The sequence below is a fragment of the Loxodonta africana genome, chromosome 2 (genome assembly GCF_030014295.1).
Source record: "Loxodonta africana isolate mLoxAfr1 chromosome 2, mLoxAfr1.hap2, whole genome shotgun sequence".
In the NCBI taxonomy this organism is placed as follows: domain Eukaryota; kingdom Metazoa; phylum Chordata; class Mammalia; order Proboscidea; family Elephantidae; genus Loxodonta; species Loxodonta africana.
In genome coordinates, this window is record NC_087343.1 from 164,091,575 (window position 1) to 164,109,686 (window position 18,112).

The 18,112-nt window shown below is 35.4% G+C and overlaps 1 protein-coding gene across 6 annotated transcripts in view; it reads right to left on the minus strand.

The window, feature by feature from the left end:
- The window catches only part of CSNK1A1 (casein kinase 1 alpha 1), a 47,926-nt gene that overhangs the window by 13,487 nt on the left and 16,327 nt on the right, over positions 1-18,112 (minus strand). For 5 of the 6 annotated variants that reach the window (XR_002786285.2, XM_010591785.3, XM_003404592.3 and 2 more), the window contains exons 3-7: positions 11,725-11,851; positions 8,258-8,356; positions 5,812-5,895; positions 1,905-2,044; positions 460-538 (exon numbers count right to left, since the gene is read on the minus strand). Coding sequence is in view for 4 of the 6 variants with exons in the window: in XM_010591785.3 (XP_010590087.1) it covers positions 460-538; positions 1,905-2,044; positions 5,812-5,895; positions 8,258-8,356; positions 11,725-11,851 (529 nt within the window). In the remaining 2 variants the exon portion in view is untranslated. The remainder of the gene's footprint in view (positions 1-459; positions 539-1,904; positions 2,045-5,811; positions 5,896-8,257; positions 8,357-11,724; positions 11,852-18,112) is intronic. The other variant, XR_002786286.2, reaches the window with a different exon arrangement.

Below are 18,112 nucleotides of genomic sequence, written 5' to 3' on the forward strand. Positions count from 1 at the left end.
AAGCACCAATAAGGTATCAAAATAGCTAGTAAATTCTAAGACATAGGGATTTATCATTAATACACACTCACGAAAGTAATGGTCACACTCCTAGTTAATCAAAACAAATAAAATGTTAGAATTATTGCATCAATTATGTGAACAGTATTCTTGGATAAACCAGTTTTGTTGTACATAAAAGTATATACTTTTAACATAATGGCAATACACCAAACTGGAAAAGTCTCCACTTTCTTAAGCCATATCAACTCATATCCAGATAAAGCTAGCAGTTACCAATGCGTACCAGCTTACTGTCTCAGGAGAAATGGTTCCTCGGCTGTAACTAAGGAATTTAATTCAAACTCAGAAAATCTCTGATTTGGAAAGAATCTTAAAGCTCATCTTACCCAATATATGTATTTTATTCCATAAGAGCAAAACAAAAAAACAAACTTGTAATGTGAGTTTATTATTTACCTTTAGTCCCTGCCATGGCAGGCTGGTTCTATTAAAATACATCAAAACGTATCCTAATGACTCCATGTCATCTCGGCGACTAGAAAAGAGAATTTAATTTTATGAGCTGAAACTATTACGGGGAAACGTGAAGGAAAGCCAGCTACACAAGAAGACATTTTCCCAAATGAAGAGGGAGTGTTATTCAAACTTTAAAATGCCTTAGCAACTTATGCAAGAAAGTACTTTAGCTTAGGTGTTGGCTTTTGTAACAAAAAAGTTTATAATGGGCTACTTCTAAACAAACTTTTCTCATAAAAGCCAAAATTATAAAAAGGAACACAGTCCTACAGTTTAATTTTTAATGCAGAGCAAAGAAGTTTTAGCTAACAACTCTCTAAATGGGGTTAATAAAAACTGAAGCGCCAAGTAGCAGGACAGATTCCAAGTTTCACAGAAGCTCATAAAAATAATTTTAGGGATAAAGGAATGAATACACATTTTAAAGTTAATAAAACATCTATATGAATGTACATATGTACATATACAGGCATATATTATATATACACAGATGGATACATATATTTAAAGGCTGGTAGTTATATCAGCCTACAGAAAAAGTCAAACTTTAGTTTAAGCCAGCATATTCAGGTATTTATAGATATTTGTGAAGCTTGAAATTCTCATGAAGTTCCCTAGCTGGTGGCATAGCATTTGTCATTTCTCTACGTGTTTTAAAAAACAAAAAATGATTGAAAAAAAGATGAAGGGAACATGAAAAACTAGGAAGAAAGCAGAGACAGTAATTATCATAATTTTTACTGTAAAATTATGTATATTTATATAGAGTGGTGGGATTGGAAGAATACAACAGGACATGGTCCACCAATTCTCTTCTGGTTCATAGGACTCATTTCATTGTAGAAATAGCTAACTTGGTATCACTCCCCAAAATTCAACTTGGTATCACCCAAAAATATAAAAGGCCCAACCAAGATCAGCACTAAGAATATACTGTCTTCAGCTGCAAAAATGAAATATCAAGATAAAATTGCATTTATGTTTCTAACTTTCCATGAAGCAGTATTTTCTTCCCGAGAGAAAACCTTCAACAAAGAAAAGACCTCATTTAACGGGCTTCCCTGCACTGCCTAAAGCAGCAGGTAGAAGGATTAATAAAAACCGAACCCACTGCTGTTGAGTCAGTTCTGACTCATAGTAACCCCATAGGACAGAGTAGAACTGCCCCATAGAGTCTCCAAGGAGCGCCTGGCGGATGCGAACTGCTGACCTCTTGGTTAACAGCCGTAGCACTTAGCCACTACGCCACTAGGGTTAATAAGCACCCTTCAAATCCTCAGCCAAGAGACATCCTTAGACATTCTAAGATCTAATTAAAATATCTGAAAAAGCCCTTAATGGCTTCTGCTACAGATATGATAAGGATATTTAGTTTTCGAACTCACCTCTGCTCAATACCAAGATGTGCATTGATGCTAGCATATCGGGCAGTGCCAGTGAGATTTTTATCTTCTCTGTATGGTATGTGTTGCCTTGTCCTGTTGTCTCTGTACTTTTTGGCCAAACCAAAATCAATAAGGAATAACTTTAAAAGAGAAATAAAGACACATTAGGTTTCCAACCTTGGTCAATTAAACTGCTTCGTATTCATTAATGGTACTGATTTGATTTATAAAAGTAAAGCAAAAATGTATACATGTGTGATAGCAGAGCTCACAAGTGTGCTGTCTGTCATAACGAAACCTGACATCCTGTTACTACTGGTATTAAGCATGAGGTTTCAAACACTAGACATAAGCTATCTCAAACTCTTCCCTCCTACAAAGGCCACTATTCCTCAGTGTAGCAATAGAATGCTCACTATCTAAAATAAGACAACCCTGTCAGTTTGATGTTACCAATGAAAACAAGATTTTTATTAAAAAAATAAGCACTTCTTAAAGGAGCACGCATTACATCCTACTACTTCACACTAACATTATCCATGTGATCAGGTTAAACTTCTGGAAAATGACAGGTTGATCTGGAAAAAAAAAAAAACACTTAGCATTTAAATCAAGGTGGCTTACAATTAGCAGTTTACATGAGCTAACTAAAAATCAAACTAGTGTTTTAGAACGAAGTAATGGTTACTGCTGTCTCATTTATATGAGACCCAGGGAATAAGATACTCATATATAATGTAGTTAATTTTTCTAGGTAGTTCAAATTATTCTCCAAGATTAAAACCTCTGGAAGAGAGAGAGAAAAAAAATTTTTTTAATGGGGAAAAAAAATCTTTCCCAAATATTTTCATATTTACCTACCTTCTAAAGCAAAATAAACTTGAAAATTTTAGCCTTTATTATAAAATCACTTTTTATACACTGTGCTATATAACCTGCAAAGATTATCAAGGTGGGTAGGCTACATTACCCTTTTACTACATAGTGTTAACCTGTTGGTCTTCTCTAGTTATGCCTAAATTTTGTGGTTCTTTCCATTAGACAGACATCTGGTCCTTTCTGCCACAGTTTACAATCTGTAATGTGCTGGGGAACCCGATATCTAGTTTACTAAGGTTTGTGTGAAAAAACAAATACACAGTGCAAACTATTGATTTAGGTTAAAAAGTGCTAACCAAGTACACATCTCTTAGAAGGATGAATAACAGGCACTGTAACCTATTCTCAGGTATACTTTGGATGGTAGACACTGAGGTTTGACATTCTTTCCCCATGTCAACAATGAGATGCTTATTTTCACTTGTCTACTATAAAATAACAAAGATTCAATTCTTAGTAAAATGTAATTAGATAATAAAAGCTCTCTAAGTAATAAAATTAAGCTCACTTCCTAAGCAATCGATCAAGTTTTAAAGGAATATGGGAAAGTTAGTGTTAAAATACACTAACAGAAATAAAGCTCACACTGTAAGTTTCTCTTGATGTGCAAACTGCCCAGCACACAAACATAAGAATGGGTTAAATACATTTTTGTTAGGGAAAGCAAAAATCATCGCTTAAGCTCTGCAGATTCATAATGAAAAGAAAACATGGGAAAAAGAAATACAAAAGGACAACCAGCTTCATGGTATTTATAAAAATAGCCCTAATACATGGATTCTGAATGATGATTAGTACATAGAATTTTCTCTAAGAAATATTTTCTCAAATTGCTTCCTTTTTGTACTTCAATCTGGTAGAGAAAAAAAGAGAACACTGACAGGATGTCAGATAATTTCATTCATGTCTAAATCTACATTCAAAAGTTCCATTTTGAGATTCAATAACCAGACTTTTTCACAACCAAGATTGCTTTACAAAAACTCAGTGTTCTTTCCTTCCACAGCTCTAAAAGAGGAAATCTAATTCATTAAATTAACTAAAAAAATACGAACACTTTGTTCTTAAACATCTCAATCTTTAATATCAAAACTAAAAACAAAATAAATCAATCTTAAATTTTCTCCTCTTCTTGAAAAAACTGAAATTAAGTCAGGAAAAGAAATGTCACTGCTGAGCAAAGGTATCCTATTTTTAAGAATAAACAACTGAAAGGAAAACTACTTGAAATAAAATCTCTTGGTAGCTCATGACTTTCTGGTACTTCTTTAGTAGCTCTATGTATGCTGTGAATTTAAAAACTAATATAAACATACAAGGAAGTGTTTTCATGAAACCATGTGATACCAAGGATACAACCAGTCATAAATATGGAAAGGCAGAACCAAATGAGTAAAAGTCAATATCCAGTAAGTCATAAGATATTTTTATAGGCTGGTATAGGCAAAGAGAGGGACAAATTTCTTTGGTGGTCAAGCTGCAGGGGATTTTTACTAATTACATGTTTTAAGTAAAATGTGTGCCTGTTTTAAAGAATGCAGTCTGTTCTTCCAAGGCATGTAGAAATGAGCCATTCCATTCATTAGAGGTGCATTTTCTTCAGAAATACTATGTTTTATTTTTTAGAACTTATAAGCAATTTCTCTCCTACCCAGGGTCACATTCCCCTGCCCTTCTAATACATTCACAAGGCCACTTCTCCTCACAACAGAGCTAACCTGTATGTAGAGAATATAAACAATTTAATACAACTTTATGTAAATTATGCTACAAAGCCAAAATATACTAAGTAAAATGGGAGAATGAATTGATAAGTAAAAATGAGATACAAGAGTTTTTAAAAAATCATATTGTCTGGTAATGCACCTAGTACCTCCTACCCCTTGCTCCCTCTCCCCCCAACCAAAATTAGTCACCATAGTATTTCTTTGTCTGTGAATAAAAATACTGAACTTCTGAAATCCTTATAACAGCAGGAGGTGCCCCCTGGGATAACACTGGGGAGTACGGGAAAGGATTACATGATTCTTCAGATGATACATGTGGATAATTAAGGTTACTATGACGTAGGTTCTCAGAGCAAATATGACTCTTTTCTTTTGCAGCTACTCATGCCATTGTATCTCCTCAGTATATACTAAACTGGATGATAAAGATCGTTTAGAAGAGAGAACTTCAAAATGTACGTAATTTTGTGATTAAAACACATGGCAAAAAAGTTATCTAACCTCTACAAAAGTAAATACTGAAAATCTGAGGTATTCTACTTATATTTGCTTTGAATATTTACATATTTATTGGAGTGTTTTGTGTATCTAGCCTGTCAAAAACTAAATCATCAGGTTACACGTTCATTTATCTTAAGCATTACTAATGGCAAACTACCATTTAGTTTGATGAGTGCGTCAATTATATTAATGGTTTATTGTTAAGAATTGGATGTCTTTTAGTTTGAAAGCATACAATGCTTTTTAAAAAAGTAGCCATTTGGTTGAAACTGAGAGAATTCACAGACTGAGATGAATCAATTCTACAAACACTAGATCTGAAATCTGACCTACACTTACCTGAGGTTCACTGGGGAAGGGGAAGAGAGGTGAGGCAGAATATATTCATTACACAGCACTGATGCTACTGAATTTAGATATATTTCATGCATTAGATTCTGCAACACCAAATGTATTTTTAAAAACTAAATAGTCTATCTCAAGTTTACCATTAGGTAAAGAAGTTCAATACTAGACCAACATTATCACTTCCTTAAGTGGATGTTACAGACCTAAACATATCCTATTTTCATTTAGGTTTTCTCTAATCTTTACCAGTTTTAAGCAAAAGCCACAAAGAAACATCTTAGTAATGTTATATGTTTGCCAAGTATGTCTGAATAATGCCAACGTAAGAGGTGCTTTGAGCAAGATCTACATTCTCCAGAATTAAAACAAAACAAAAATAATCAAAATAAAACAATAAAAAAGAAAAGCACATGAATTTGGGATTGAGGTTGGAATAGGAGACAGTTTCAGACCTGGTTTAATCCTGAGAAAGATGGGTCCTGAGAAGTACTAACAGTCATGCTTCTTTTCCTCTTCCCCACTGGAGATTCTAAACACTAAACAGACAATAGAGGGTGGCAGTGCATCAAACAGTATTGCTTACATTGCAACAATGGCCGGCGCAGACAGGCAACACCGAGGCATTAGAGAAAGGACAGGGTAGCCAAATGCCATCCTTCTTCCACCAAGCACTGTAGCGTCTCAGTTTCCAAATAAGAATCACATGCTTAAGAACATTTGAATCCTGGAGAATACTCAGGCTTTTAATGCCACTATATTGTGTCACTGCCTGAAACAGGGATAGCAATGGTGACATTTGGCTCTTTAATTTTTTAACCATAGATGGGGAATTTAGATCTGTAATCTTTGCTGCCCTTCCCCCAAAAAAGATTGTATGGGGAAAAAAATCTTCAGTAAGGAAGAGGTAGAAGGCATTTAGTCACCTTAAAATTTATTTTTACAAGCATGCAGGGATGATTACTAGAAGAGATGAGCAAATTCACTAGGACTGGAGTGGGCCACTCCTAAATATCAAATTCAGAACAATTTTCCAAATAAAGAATTTGACTTTAAAAACTGAACTCAAAAGCCCCCAAAGCTACTCTTTCCCCATGAACAGAAAACTACTTGAACAAGTTGACTACAGAATCCAGTCTCATATAACTGGCATTTTATAACTACAATACAGAAAACCAACTACTAACAAACAAAACACTAATCTAAAATATTCAAGAACAACATTTAGTATATGATCCTTGGTTAAGTAAAACACTGCCCTTCTACCCTAGGATTTCTCTGAAACTGTATAGCAGCGGGCAGTTTCTACTATATTCTTTTTAATAGTTGTAAAGAGAACACAGGATCCTCAATTTTTCACTACTGGGCAATTTGGATTTGCTAACACAACTATGAGATTAACAAGCTAGTCTTTAAAAAAAAAAAAAAAAAGAAACAAAGCCATATTATTTAGGCCATCATTTAATTTTAAGGCAAAAACCATGTACTGCAATGTTAACCCAAAATGGCCATGCAGAACACGGATTACTTGAGGATAATGGGTCTTTAGGGGTAAGAAATGGGAAGGAGGAGCTGGAAAATGGCCAAAAGAAGATAGAGTCAGAACTGACAAAAATTGCCCAAAAAATTTGGACCAGTAATTTTTATTCAAGTGAATCACCAGGTTTTGCAATAACAATTAAGAACCTGGATGCTTCAAAGAAAAAAGCTACATAGTGTTTATTAAAAAAAAAAAAAAAGAAAAAGAAAAGAAAAAGATGCAATTTCAGAATGATTAAGTTATTTCAAAACTCAGCTTCAAACCAAAAAATTTAATTTCCTAAAGCTTGGTTAGACCAACATAAATGTCTCACACATTACCAAATAACATCAGTTCTAATAGTGACGGCTCCAAGTTGGCATTCATACAGGCAAACAAAGGTAAACATTTATAGCTAGACCTAAAAACACCAAACATTCCCTGATGGGTTAATAAAACAAACGGGAATTTTCCTTCAAAACAAAACAAAAAACCACAAAAAAGTCCCAGAGTTGTCCTGAAGTTGAGAATTTCTATTAGATCATCAGATCATAACATGCTTAGTGCACTGCCAATGCTGCCTGTCTGCCCGAGCTCAACATTGAATTGATAAATTAAGCAATTCACTCAATAAAACTAATAAGAAAAAATTTCAACACAATTAATTGCTAACTACTGTCATGCATCCCCAGCTAAAACCCAATCACCCCATAAATTGAACCATTCTCAAGAGACCCCCAACGTACACTAGTTTTGTTGTATGAATGTTCATTTTACTTATCTGTATTTTCCTTTCAAAAGCGGGGGAGGGAGACAGAGAACCCACCCAGCCAACTTAGCACCCACGTAAGAAACTGTCAACTACTTTTGAAGCAGGCCCAAAAATTATCCTTATGAATACACAAATCCAAAGAATTCTCATTATCAACCATGCTCAGTCAGCAAATGTTAACGCCATGGCAACAGATGGGCCAGTGGTTCCCATACTGGCACAAGCACTTATATTACAGAAAACCCACACTTCAGAGCCAAAGGTTACAGTCTGATTTTTAGCATTCAGGAGAAAAAGTATACAGGGATTTTCACTACTTGAGTGAATGAAAAATATATACAACTATTCAGTAGTTAAATAACATAGATGATTACATATCACTGTAAAGCCTTTAGAATTTTGTATTTCCATATAAAGGTAACTAACCTTGGTTAAGCTGGAATTTATTTCAAGTTACTAAGTTAATAGAGTTAGCTGATTATCTTTCTAGCACAATCTTTTAAAGCAATTATCAGCAGCAAATTCAATTTACTGTGGTTTCTTATAGATTGAAAGTTTACCAAAGCATACTATACTCTTTGTTCTTGCATGCAAAGAGCATTTGACTAACCTTATTACAGTGACGCCCAATACCCATTAGGAAGTTATCTGGTTTAATGTCTCTGTGTATAAAATTCTTCGTATGCACATATTCAATTCTACTGATCATCTGGAAAAGAAAAGGGGGAGGGGAAGGATCATTGAGTTACATGATTCAAGTGATAAAAGAAAGCAATACATCATTTCTCAATACAAACATTTCAATTAACTTTATAAAAAAAGATTATAGGCATATTTAATAATTTTAGATTAGCGTACGTAAAAACAGCACTAGAAAATATTAAATGGAGAGGGCAGGCAAGCTCTCTATTATACCTAAAATTATGGAAATCTAAGCATAAACCTGCAGTGTCCTTTGGCTTGTTCTTCCAGTATTAAAGGTTATAAACATGAGTGTGACTAATCGGATAGGAAAAATTGGTACTTGCAGTATTCAAATTACAGAAGTACTAAATTCAGAATTGTTCCAGTTGTTATAATCAATTACATAAAGCAAAAGCTACATCATCACTTTCCATCCCCAAGCCTAAACCCCAAGGTAGTGTTAAAATAGCCTGCTATCACCGAGACCTATTTCCATGAACACTCACACACACATTTGGATGTACACATGGAGGGGGACTGTTTGACAGGCTGGAAGTTATAGCTATAAGTTGTTATTGTTTTAAACTAAAATATTAGATTCTATTCACTTCATTCTTGTTTGCTTGTTTTTTAACTAAACATAACCAACATTCCTGGAACTTGGTTACATAAGCTTATTAACCTTTTTTTTTTTATAAATGGGGACATATACATGCTGGGACAGCAGTGGGTTTATACCCATTGGGGTTTCCTTTCTTCCATGTTTTTCTCCATGCTTATACAGTAATATTTAAAACCTGAATAAACGTCATTCTCACAAACTTTCCTTAGTCAATTTCCTAGAAATTCTGCCAAGTCAAATGGTATAGCACTAGTCTTCTTTTTTAATACCCTATGGTATAGATGTTTTTCCTGATCATTCCCCAAGTCACAGTAGTCTCATTGTTTCTACTTTTTTCCCCCACTATAAACAATAATACTATTAATATACTTAGATATATATCCTTTCTATTGGTGCTTTTACTTCTATAGGCTATAAATCCCATATAATTATGGGGGAATTGCTGGGTTTGACAGATGTTGTCAGACTGCCTTTGAAAGTAGGCTGTATGAATTCCTATTTCCATTAGTACTGTTTTTCCCACTAGCAAAGTTATTTCGGTTCTTTACAAATTTTCCCAGTTTGACTGGTAAAAACTATTAGCTCACTTGTACTTCCCTAACACTTATTTAGGCATCTGATTATTTTTACTGTCCACTAGATATACTATTCTATGAACTGTCAATCTATACTCTTTGCCCACTATTTAATTGGTTTGTCCTTTTCTTGTCAATGTTCAAGAGTTCTTTACATACAACTGAAAACCTTCTATCACTTGTTATGTAGGAGCAGCTGGCGTATTTGAATTGGCGACCATTCAGCCACAGCTCCCCATAGCTCTTAACCACTGTACCAACCAGGGCTCCGTGAATACTGAATAGGTTTAAAAAATGTTTTGAATTTGCCTTTGGGCTGTTTAAAGCATCTACGGTAGAAGTTTTTAATTTTGAAATTACCATGTATAAGATTTTAAAAGTTTTGTTTTTAAATGTCTTCCATATACAAAGACCACCAACATTATCTTTCTACCCATATCTTCCTGCTCTTCCCCATAGTATGTATCAGGATTCTATTTTTTATTTGTCCCTATTTTCCCCAGAGCTTCTGTTACCATGGATATTCAGATTCTAAATCTTATTCCTTCACCATGACAGATGTCTTTTGAAGCCACACCTATCATCTCTGACTTAAAGCCACGCATTTACTTATTGTATATTCTCAAAGAAGGAGATGTACAGTGTGTGTGTGCGCGCACACACACAGACACACACAACACACACTTAGATCCAGCAGTAACTTCTACTTTAAAAGAAGCAAAACAAAACATTTGGCTCACTTAATGTACATATATCATTAGATTGTGACTATTACATCACTGAGAAAAGGTCAGGCAAAAGATAATTAATTAATGGCACAAATTATAGACTACCACTTCAAGTGTTGCCTATCAGCTACAGAGTAAGACTTAAAAGAATGCTTTCTTGCAACTTCCCTATGTCACCAGTGTATCCAACAAAGACTTCTATCCTCCTTAGTTTTCCATCCTTCTCTAAGCTCCTAGAGAAAACGACTGGCTCTTATTTATAATCTTTGCACCCCTCCCCCCACGTTAACTACAGTGACAAGCCCTCCAATGCCTATGTGTTACTGAGCCTACAGAACATGATCTATAACTTAATTACTATTCACCCACATGTTAGTTAAAATGTAACTCTTAATGCTTGAGTTTATAATGTACCACAAACAGAACATTATAATTTGCTAATACTTGCTTGAACCACTCAGTAGTTTTTGTGTTAAACTTGGAGAATTTCAAGCACTGAATATAGAAAATGAGCACTACTTTTAACCCTTTGAATTTATAGACTGTCTACAAATTGAGCTATCAGTTGTTTATCACCTTACTTTCTAACATTCAATCTAAATTTAAGAAATACCGTTCTCCTCCACAGCATTTTTCTAAGCACATTCAGTATAATGTGAATCATTTCCAACAATTTGCTGCCCTTAAAGTTAACAAGTCTTGATGAAAATTTAAAACTATAAATTCCTTGGCATTTACCTATTATCTTTACTATCTTTTCCCTCAAAGCTTGTTCCTGGCCCCATCCCCCCCGCCACATTAAAATTTTTAAACTACGTTTCATTCTCATTTTCTCAAGATCAAAAAATTAAAGAATTGCTCTTAAAATAATTTAACCCAACCTCCAGACAATGCATGAATCTTAATCATTACATCTCCAAAACTTCCCTGATTTTACTTAAACACAACCAATGGCATAGAGTCCATTACTTCAAGCATCATCTACTTGGTCAAAATTCTTTATTTCAGCACCCTATTCTCCTCAAAAATACAGGTTTCATAAGGGTCTCACATATAATACATATATAATATTCAATTTGCTTAATTCAGCCAAAATTTCAATATGTATATTTATCTACACACACACACACACACCCAAAATTTTATGAGGCAACTCCTATATTCAACAGGAAAACAAGTAACACCTCACCTGAAAAAGAAGCTTAAAAACCACCAGACTACAGATGAACAATAAATAAATCAGTGTAATCCCAGTTTTTGTCCTAGACACATAGCAAAACATCTAGAAGTCACATTGGAGTAGCACACCTGAATGAGTACCTTTCACTACTAAATTTTTTACTGCTGATCTTAAGAGTAAATAGTGGCACACAGGATATTAATACTGTGGCTCATGAGCTCTTAAATTATAATCAAACAGACTGAACAGTAATAGCCCCAGTTCTACTGTCATCAAAATCTCACATACCTGGTCAGCTAACATAAGTACAGTTTTCATTGTGAACCTTCTTGAACAGAAATTGAAGAGGTCTTCGAGGCTGGGTCCAAGGAGATCCATGACTAGTACATTGTAGTCTTTTTCTTGACCATACCACCTAATAAAACAATAAGGGAAAAAGAGGGGAGGGCATTATGGAAAGCCAATTATCATTTAATATCACCAAATTTTAAAAATTCTCAAGCCCTAAAAATAGAGTTTTCTGTCACCGGTTAGGTTTTATTTAAGATAAAATTTTCCTCTATTCAGATGATGAACTCTCTGTTTAACTACACTGCTCAATACAAAATAGGACAATAAGACTTTTTTTCCTTCTGTCAAACTACCCCCATTCTCCTATAAAGATAGGAATGTGCATGGCAGCCTTAATCCTTATCTATACTCATCTGCTACTGATTCTACATGTGACCCTGCACAAATTCCTTAGCCTCACCTGCCTTACTTCCCAGTCTGAGGAACAAGGGAAACTACAGCAGTGATTCCAAAACATCTCCGAAAGCGAAGACCTCTTTTGTTCCAAGTCCCAATCCACCTCCCCACTAAACTGTGTTTACTCAATAATTAATTGTTCTGCTGTGTATATTCTCAACAGAAATAAGATTATTTTTTTTAAACTAATGTGTTTTAAAAACGGTTCACATTTTTGCTTAGATTCAAATCACAGAAAATAACCAGTATCACCATATGGAGATGATGACATTTCGTTTTGGCTGGAATAATGTCTTAATTTCCTGTGCTGTATTTTTGGGAATAAATACACAATTTGCCTCCAATAACTCAAAAAATACCCACTGCTAATTTCACAGACTCCAAGGACTGGAAGTCACTGAAATAAATGATTTCAAGTTTCTCTACGTATTATACAAGTTTCTATACGTGCACCACAATTTTTATTTCAAATGTGCCTAGATTATAAATTCTACTTGGAAAGGGAACTTGGCAAATACTTTAAATGTACAAAAATAAAAATAGTTATCTTAAAACTTAGACTGAAGTAATTTCTCTTTAACCCCTAAAAGAACCAATACACCAAGATTTACCATATTTGAAAAGTTTAGACTGTGTTTTAAAAATATTGAAGAGGGGGCAAAAAGGCTTAAAAAAAATAAAAACCCATGTTAAAAACATGTTATTAGTCTAGTGTGAAACTGTTTAATGCTTTTAGAACTATTTCTATTTCTTTTCCTCCAAGGTTCATCCATGTTGTCTGTGAAGTCAATTCCAACTCATCACAACACATGTTACACAGTAGAACTGCTTCATGGGGTATTCTTGACAGTAGTCTTTATCACAGCAGATTGCCAGGCCCTTTCTCCCATAGTGCTGCTGGGGAGGTTCAAATTGCCAAACTTTAGGTTTGCGGTCCAAAATAAACTATGTGCGCAACGTGGGGTTCTATCTTTTTATTTTTTTAATTTGCTCTAATATGCTATTTTGCTGGTGCAATATATGCCAATGACAAAGAAAATCAAGATTAAAATCAGAATATGTGGATTCAATATTTTGATAATTATGTGTTAGGGAGCTATCAGAGACATCAATATGAGTCCTTCCCATTATAAATGTTCAACAACTTAAGAGTTACAGTAGATTTTTAGTATAAATCTAATTTATCTAGGTTTTTAAGAATAAGAGAGCTATTTCATACGAAAACACCAAATTCAGAAAGAGCTAAGGCAGTTAGGGGAGACACAGAAAGTCAAGTAGATAAAAGGGAAAGTATAAACCAACCCTCATAAGACCATGTCTCATCTCTAAATACACAGATTTCATTGACATAAAACAATAAACAAAAGAAAAAATTTTTTTATTGTGCTTTAGGTGAAAGTTTACAGCTCAAGTTAGTTTCTCATACAAAAATTTATACATACACATTGTTATGTGACCCTAGTTGCTCTCCCTATAATGTGACAGCACATTCCCCCTTTCTACCCTAGATTTCCCGTGTCCATACAACCAGCTCCTGTCCCTTTCTGCCTTATCTTGCCTCTGGACAGAAGCTGCCCACTTAGTCTCATGTATCTACTTGAACTAAGACGCACACTTGTCAGAAGTATCACTTTATGTCTCATAGTCCAGTCTATTCTTTAAACAAGCAAATCTTACAACCATCCCTTTAAGCCCAAATACAAACCTGAAATGTAAAAGGTACAAATTCATACTTTTTATCTTCATGAAATTACACGATTTCAGTAAGCCTTTAACAGAATACTCCCATAATAATTAGAAACCAGGATAATTAGATGAATTCATTCACACACCTAAAAAAAATTACTGGGCATTCGTCTCTATACTTGCTTCAGTGTATGTACATAAGACAAAATCATTACTCTCAATGTCAAGAAAATAAACATTCCACTAGAACCAGCAAAACTATGTACATCTCAAAGGCATCTTCTCTTTGGAGCAATCATGTAGCCCTAAAATAATTAGGTCTTTCTGCTCTAGAAAGGAGCCCTGGTGGCACAGTGTTTAAGCACTTGGCTGCTAACTGAAAGGTAGGCTCCGGGGGAGAAAGATGTGGCACTCTGCTTCTGTTGTAGATTGAACTGTGTCCCTCCAAAACGTGTGCCAACTTGGGTAGGCCATGATTCCCAGTATTGTGTGGCTGTCCATCACCACTTTGCCATCTGATGTGATTAGCCTATGTGCTGTAAATCCTAACCCCTATGTTAATGTGGCAGGATTAGAGGTAGTCATGTTAAAGAAGCAGGACTCAATCTACAGGATTACAGCTGTACCTTGAGTCAATCTCTTCTGAAATACAAAAGAGAGAATCAAGCAGAGAGGAAAGGGATTTCATGCCACCAAGAAAGAAGTGCCTGTAGTGAAGCGTGTCCTCTAGACCCAGGGTCCCTGCACTGAGAAGCTCCTAGACCAGGGGAAGATCAATGACAAGGACCTTCTCCCAGAACCGAGAGAGAGCATTCCCCAGGAGCTGGCACCCTGAATTCAAACTTCTAGTCTATCAGACTGTAAGAGAATAAAATGGTATTTGTTATTGCAGCACTAGGTAACTAAGACAGCATTCATAAAGACTTACAAGATATACTGCCCCTGTGGGGCAGTTTGGAAACCCTGGTGGCGTAGTAAAGAGTTTGCTGCTAACCAAAAGGTTGGCAGTTGGAATCCACCAGGCACTCTTTGAAACCCTATGGGGCAGTTCTACTTTGTCCTATAGGGCCGCTATAGGGTCACTATGAGTTGGAATCAACTCGACGGCAATGGGTTTGGTTTTTAGTGGGCAGTTCTACTCGCTGTGAGTCGGAATCGACTCCTCGGCAGAGGGTATAGCTGCTCTAGATACCGGTACTATTAACTGCTTAAAAATCTATGATCAATTTTATATAACCATAAATGTAAAATTACAGGATTTTTTATCTTTCATACTTTCCTTTTTGGTCTCAAAGAATATATAGCCTACTTGTCTAAAGCTAACATCCTATCCCCTCCATCTGTGCTTTCCACCTGGACTAACTCATCCAGACATTAATTACACAGCTATTAGGAACCAGGTATGGTCAGTCTTCTGCTTATCCAAATCCTACTTATTCAGTCTTTAACTCAGCTCCATGTTTTCCACTTCTATTTTGAGAGCTTATAACTCTCTATTTTCAATCCCAACTTCCTAAAGCCCAGATGCCAAAGAAATCTTTAGTAGCCTGCCCCACATTGGTCTCCTACTTCACAGAAATCCCACAGCCATAGATTATTACCTGTATCACCCAGTCTTTGGTGTCTGGTGGGATTGAATTTACTACTTTTATTTCTTTTTTAATACTCTTTTATGGAACCTGGATAATGAACAAGCACTAACTTGATTCTCTTAGTTCATTTAAGTTTGTAGACAACCTGAAACATACCAACACCAAATCTTCACTCCTATGCTCTACTTTCTAGGGACCTTCAAGCGAGAAACTCAGGACTTATCATCAGCCATTTTTAATAGACGTAAAAGACTATGTAAAAGACTTAGTGTGGTAAAATGATGTGTGCACTGTAGGTGCACAGATATCTGTGATATTAAGAGAACTCCAGTTTGATTCGGAGTTTATTATAGTTTTAAAACATCCAGAAGAAATCAAGCAATTTGTTGAATGTTTAAAAAAAAAAAAAATTTTTTTTTTTTTTTTTTTGCAGGGGTCTTACTTTCCATTTGTTTGCTTCAAATCACCTTTAGATTTAAGTGTTACCTGAACAGTTGAGGAAGCAGGCTGAAGAATTAGTTCACAATTTATAAAACTATCATTACGTACTCAGAGCATAAAAAAGGTATCTTACGTTCCGAAGAAGACACTAAGAGAAGGCAACATCTATGTCTGCTCTCATCTCCCTTCCTCTAAACCCATATCCAAACTAAATCTAGTTAGAAAAATAAGACATACACAAGTCAATGGTGCTAACAAAAAAGGCTAACAGAATTCAGAGAACTAAGAGATTACGCCTAAATCTATCTAAAGGGGCCTTGTGAAAATGGTTTGTTGCCAGTCAGATCCTGAAAGGTGGATATTTTGATAGGGAAGGTAGAAAAGGGCATACCAGGCAGGGGCAACAACAAGAACAAAATTGGGGGGTTGGGGGGTGCTTTTAGGCTTAACTTGTTCTACAGTAAGAATTCTTCATCTTTTTGGTACCATGGAATCGCCTTTGGTAGCCTAGTAAGGCCTACAGATCCCTTCTTCATGTTTTTAAATGCATAAAATACCTAACATCATAAAGAAAATCAATTATACCGACAATCAGCTACCAAAATACTACTTAAAAAGTCAATTAGTGATAGAGTAATATACATACCCTCTTTATTGATGTATTAAATAATAAGATATAGGGACATGTCAATAACTCCTGTAATTTTAAAATAGTGATGAGTATAAACCACATTTTGAGATATCTGCAATAACAATAATGTGATATGAAAATCTCTGTGATTTCTACTGGTAACGAAGTTATGGGTACTGCTAAAACAATGGTTTCTTGTATACATTTATAACTGAAGGAAACGCTAGAATTTAGTTAGAGGTTTCATGAAAATAAACATGTAAATTTTTTGTAGGCAAATGGGCCTCTTGCAGGGCATGGTCCCTAAACTCCTCCTCTAAATCAATCTTTGATTATAGAATTAGATCTAAAACTTGGGGACCATGTGTTTTACTCAGCAATAATACAGTCAACTAAGAATGATTCATTTTCCTTCTTTTCCATCCCAACTCTTCTTCCTAACTGATACTAATCCTTTGCTCATGGTATCACCCCCAAGAACCTCGAATTATAGTATAACATTTTCAAATTTTTGTCTTCCTGTTCCTTGCCCTTTGCCTTTGAAGACAAAGAAATGTTCCTTAACTCTAAAAATTACATATATATAAAAATTCAAAAACTTTGATATATACCACCATCCTTAAGCCTACTATTCATTTGTCCATTCAATATTTATAGCAGCCAACAAGACAAAAACAAAGAATCCCTGCTCTCATGGCTTACCATCTAGTGTGTATATACAAATAAATAAATAACACAAAATTAAGGAGAGAAGTGTGCTCGGAAGGTATAAAATATGGACACTCAAAATCTATTTTTTATAGGGAGCCATCAGGGAAAGCTTCTCTGATTCCTGAAGGATAAACAGCAGATGGCCAGATGAATGGGTGGGTGGGAGTTAGGAGCATGGCTGAGCCGATACTCACAAGAAATTGAAAGTAGCATACCATGTATGGTTGGTATATATTACAAGATTACCTCGTTTCCTTGTTTACTAGTTAATTTGTTGATAACCTGTTTTATACCTGCTGTCAAACTGCTCATTTTTTCCTTGGTTCCCAGTAATCTCATCGACCATACTACACAAAATTCTATTTTAAAGATCACAAATGATCTGATTTTTTTCAGTCCTCGCTGTTACTGCTCTCCCTAACGTTGGTAGTGGTGTTGGGGACAGCATGTGGAGAACTAGTAGGTCCAGGAGGACATGTTCGTGTTGTATGCCTTCGAGTTGATTTCGACTCACAGTTACCCTATGGGACAGAATGGAACTGTCCATAGGGTTCCCCAGGCTGCAGTCTTTACAGGAACAGATCACCAAGTGTTTTCTCCCACAGATCCACTGGTGGGTTCAAATCACCAACCTTTTGGTTAGCAGCCAAGCATGTCCTTTAACTTCAAGCCCACTATCCCGACTCTCCTTTTCCATTGATTGACTGAATTTCCAAAGCTCTGTCCTCACTTCTCAAATAACTTGTTTTCTCCACCATCACTTCTATGCTGATCTTGTTCAGATGTAATTCTAACTCCAGTCCTAATTCCCCAGCCTAGGTCCAACTCTGTATTTTCTGGTAACCACAGAAGAGCTAAGTCATGGGAT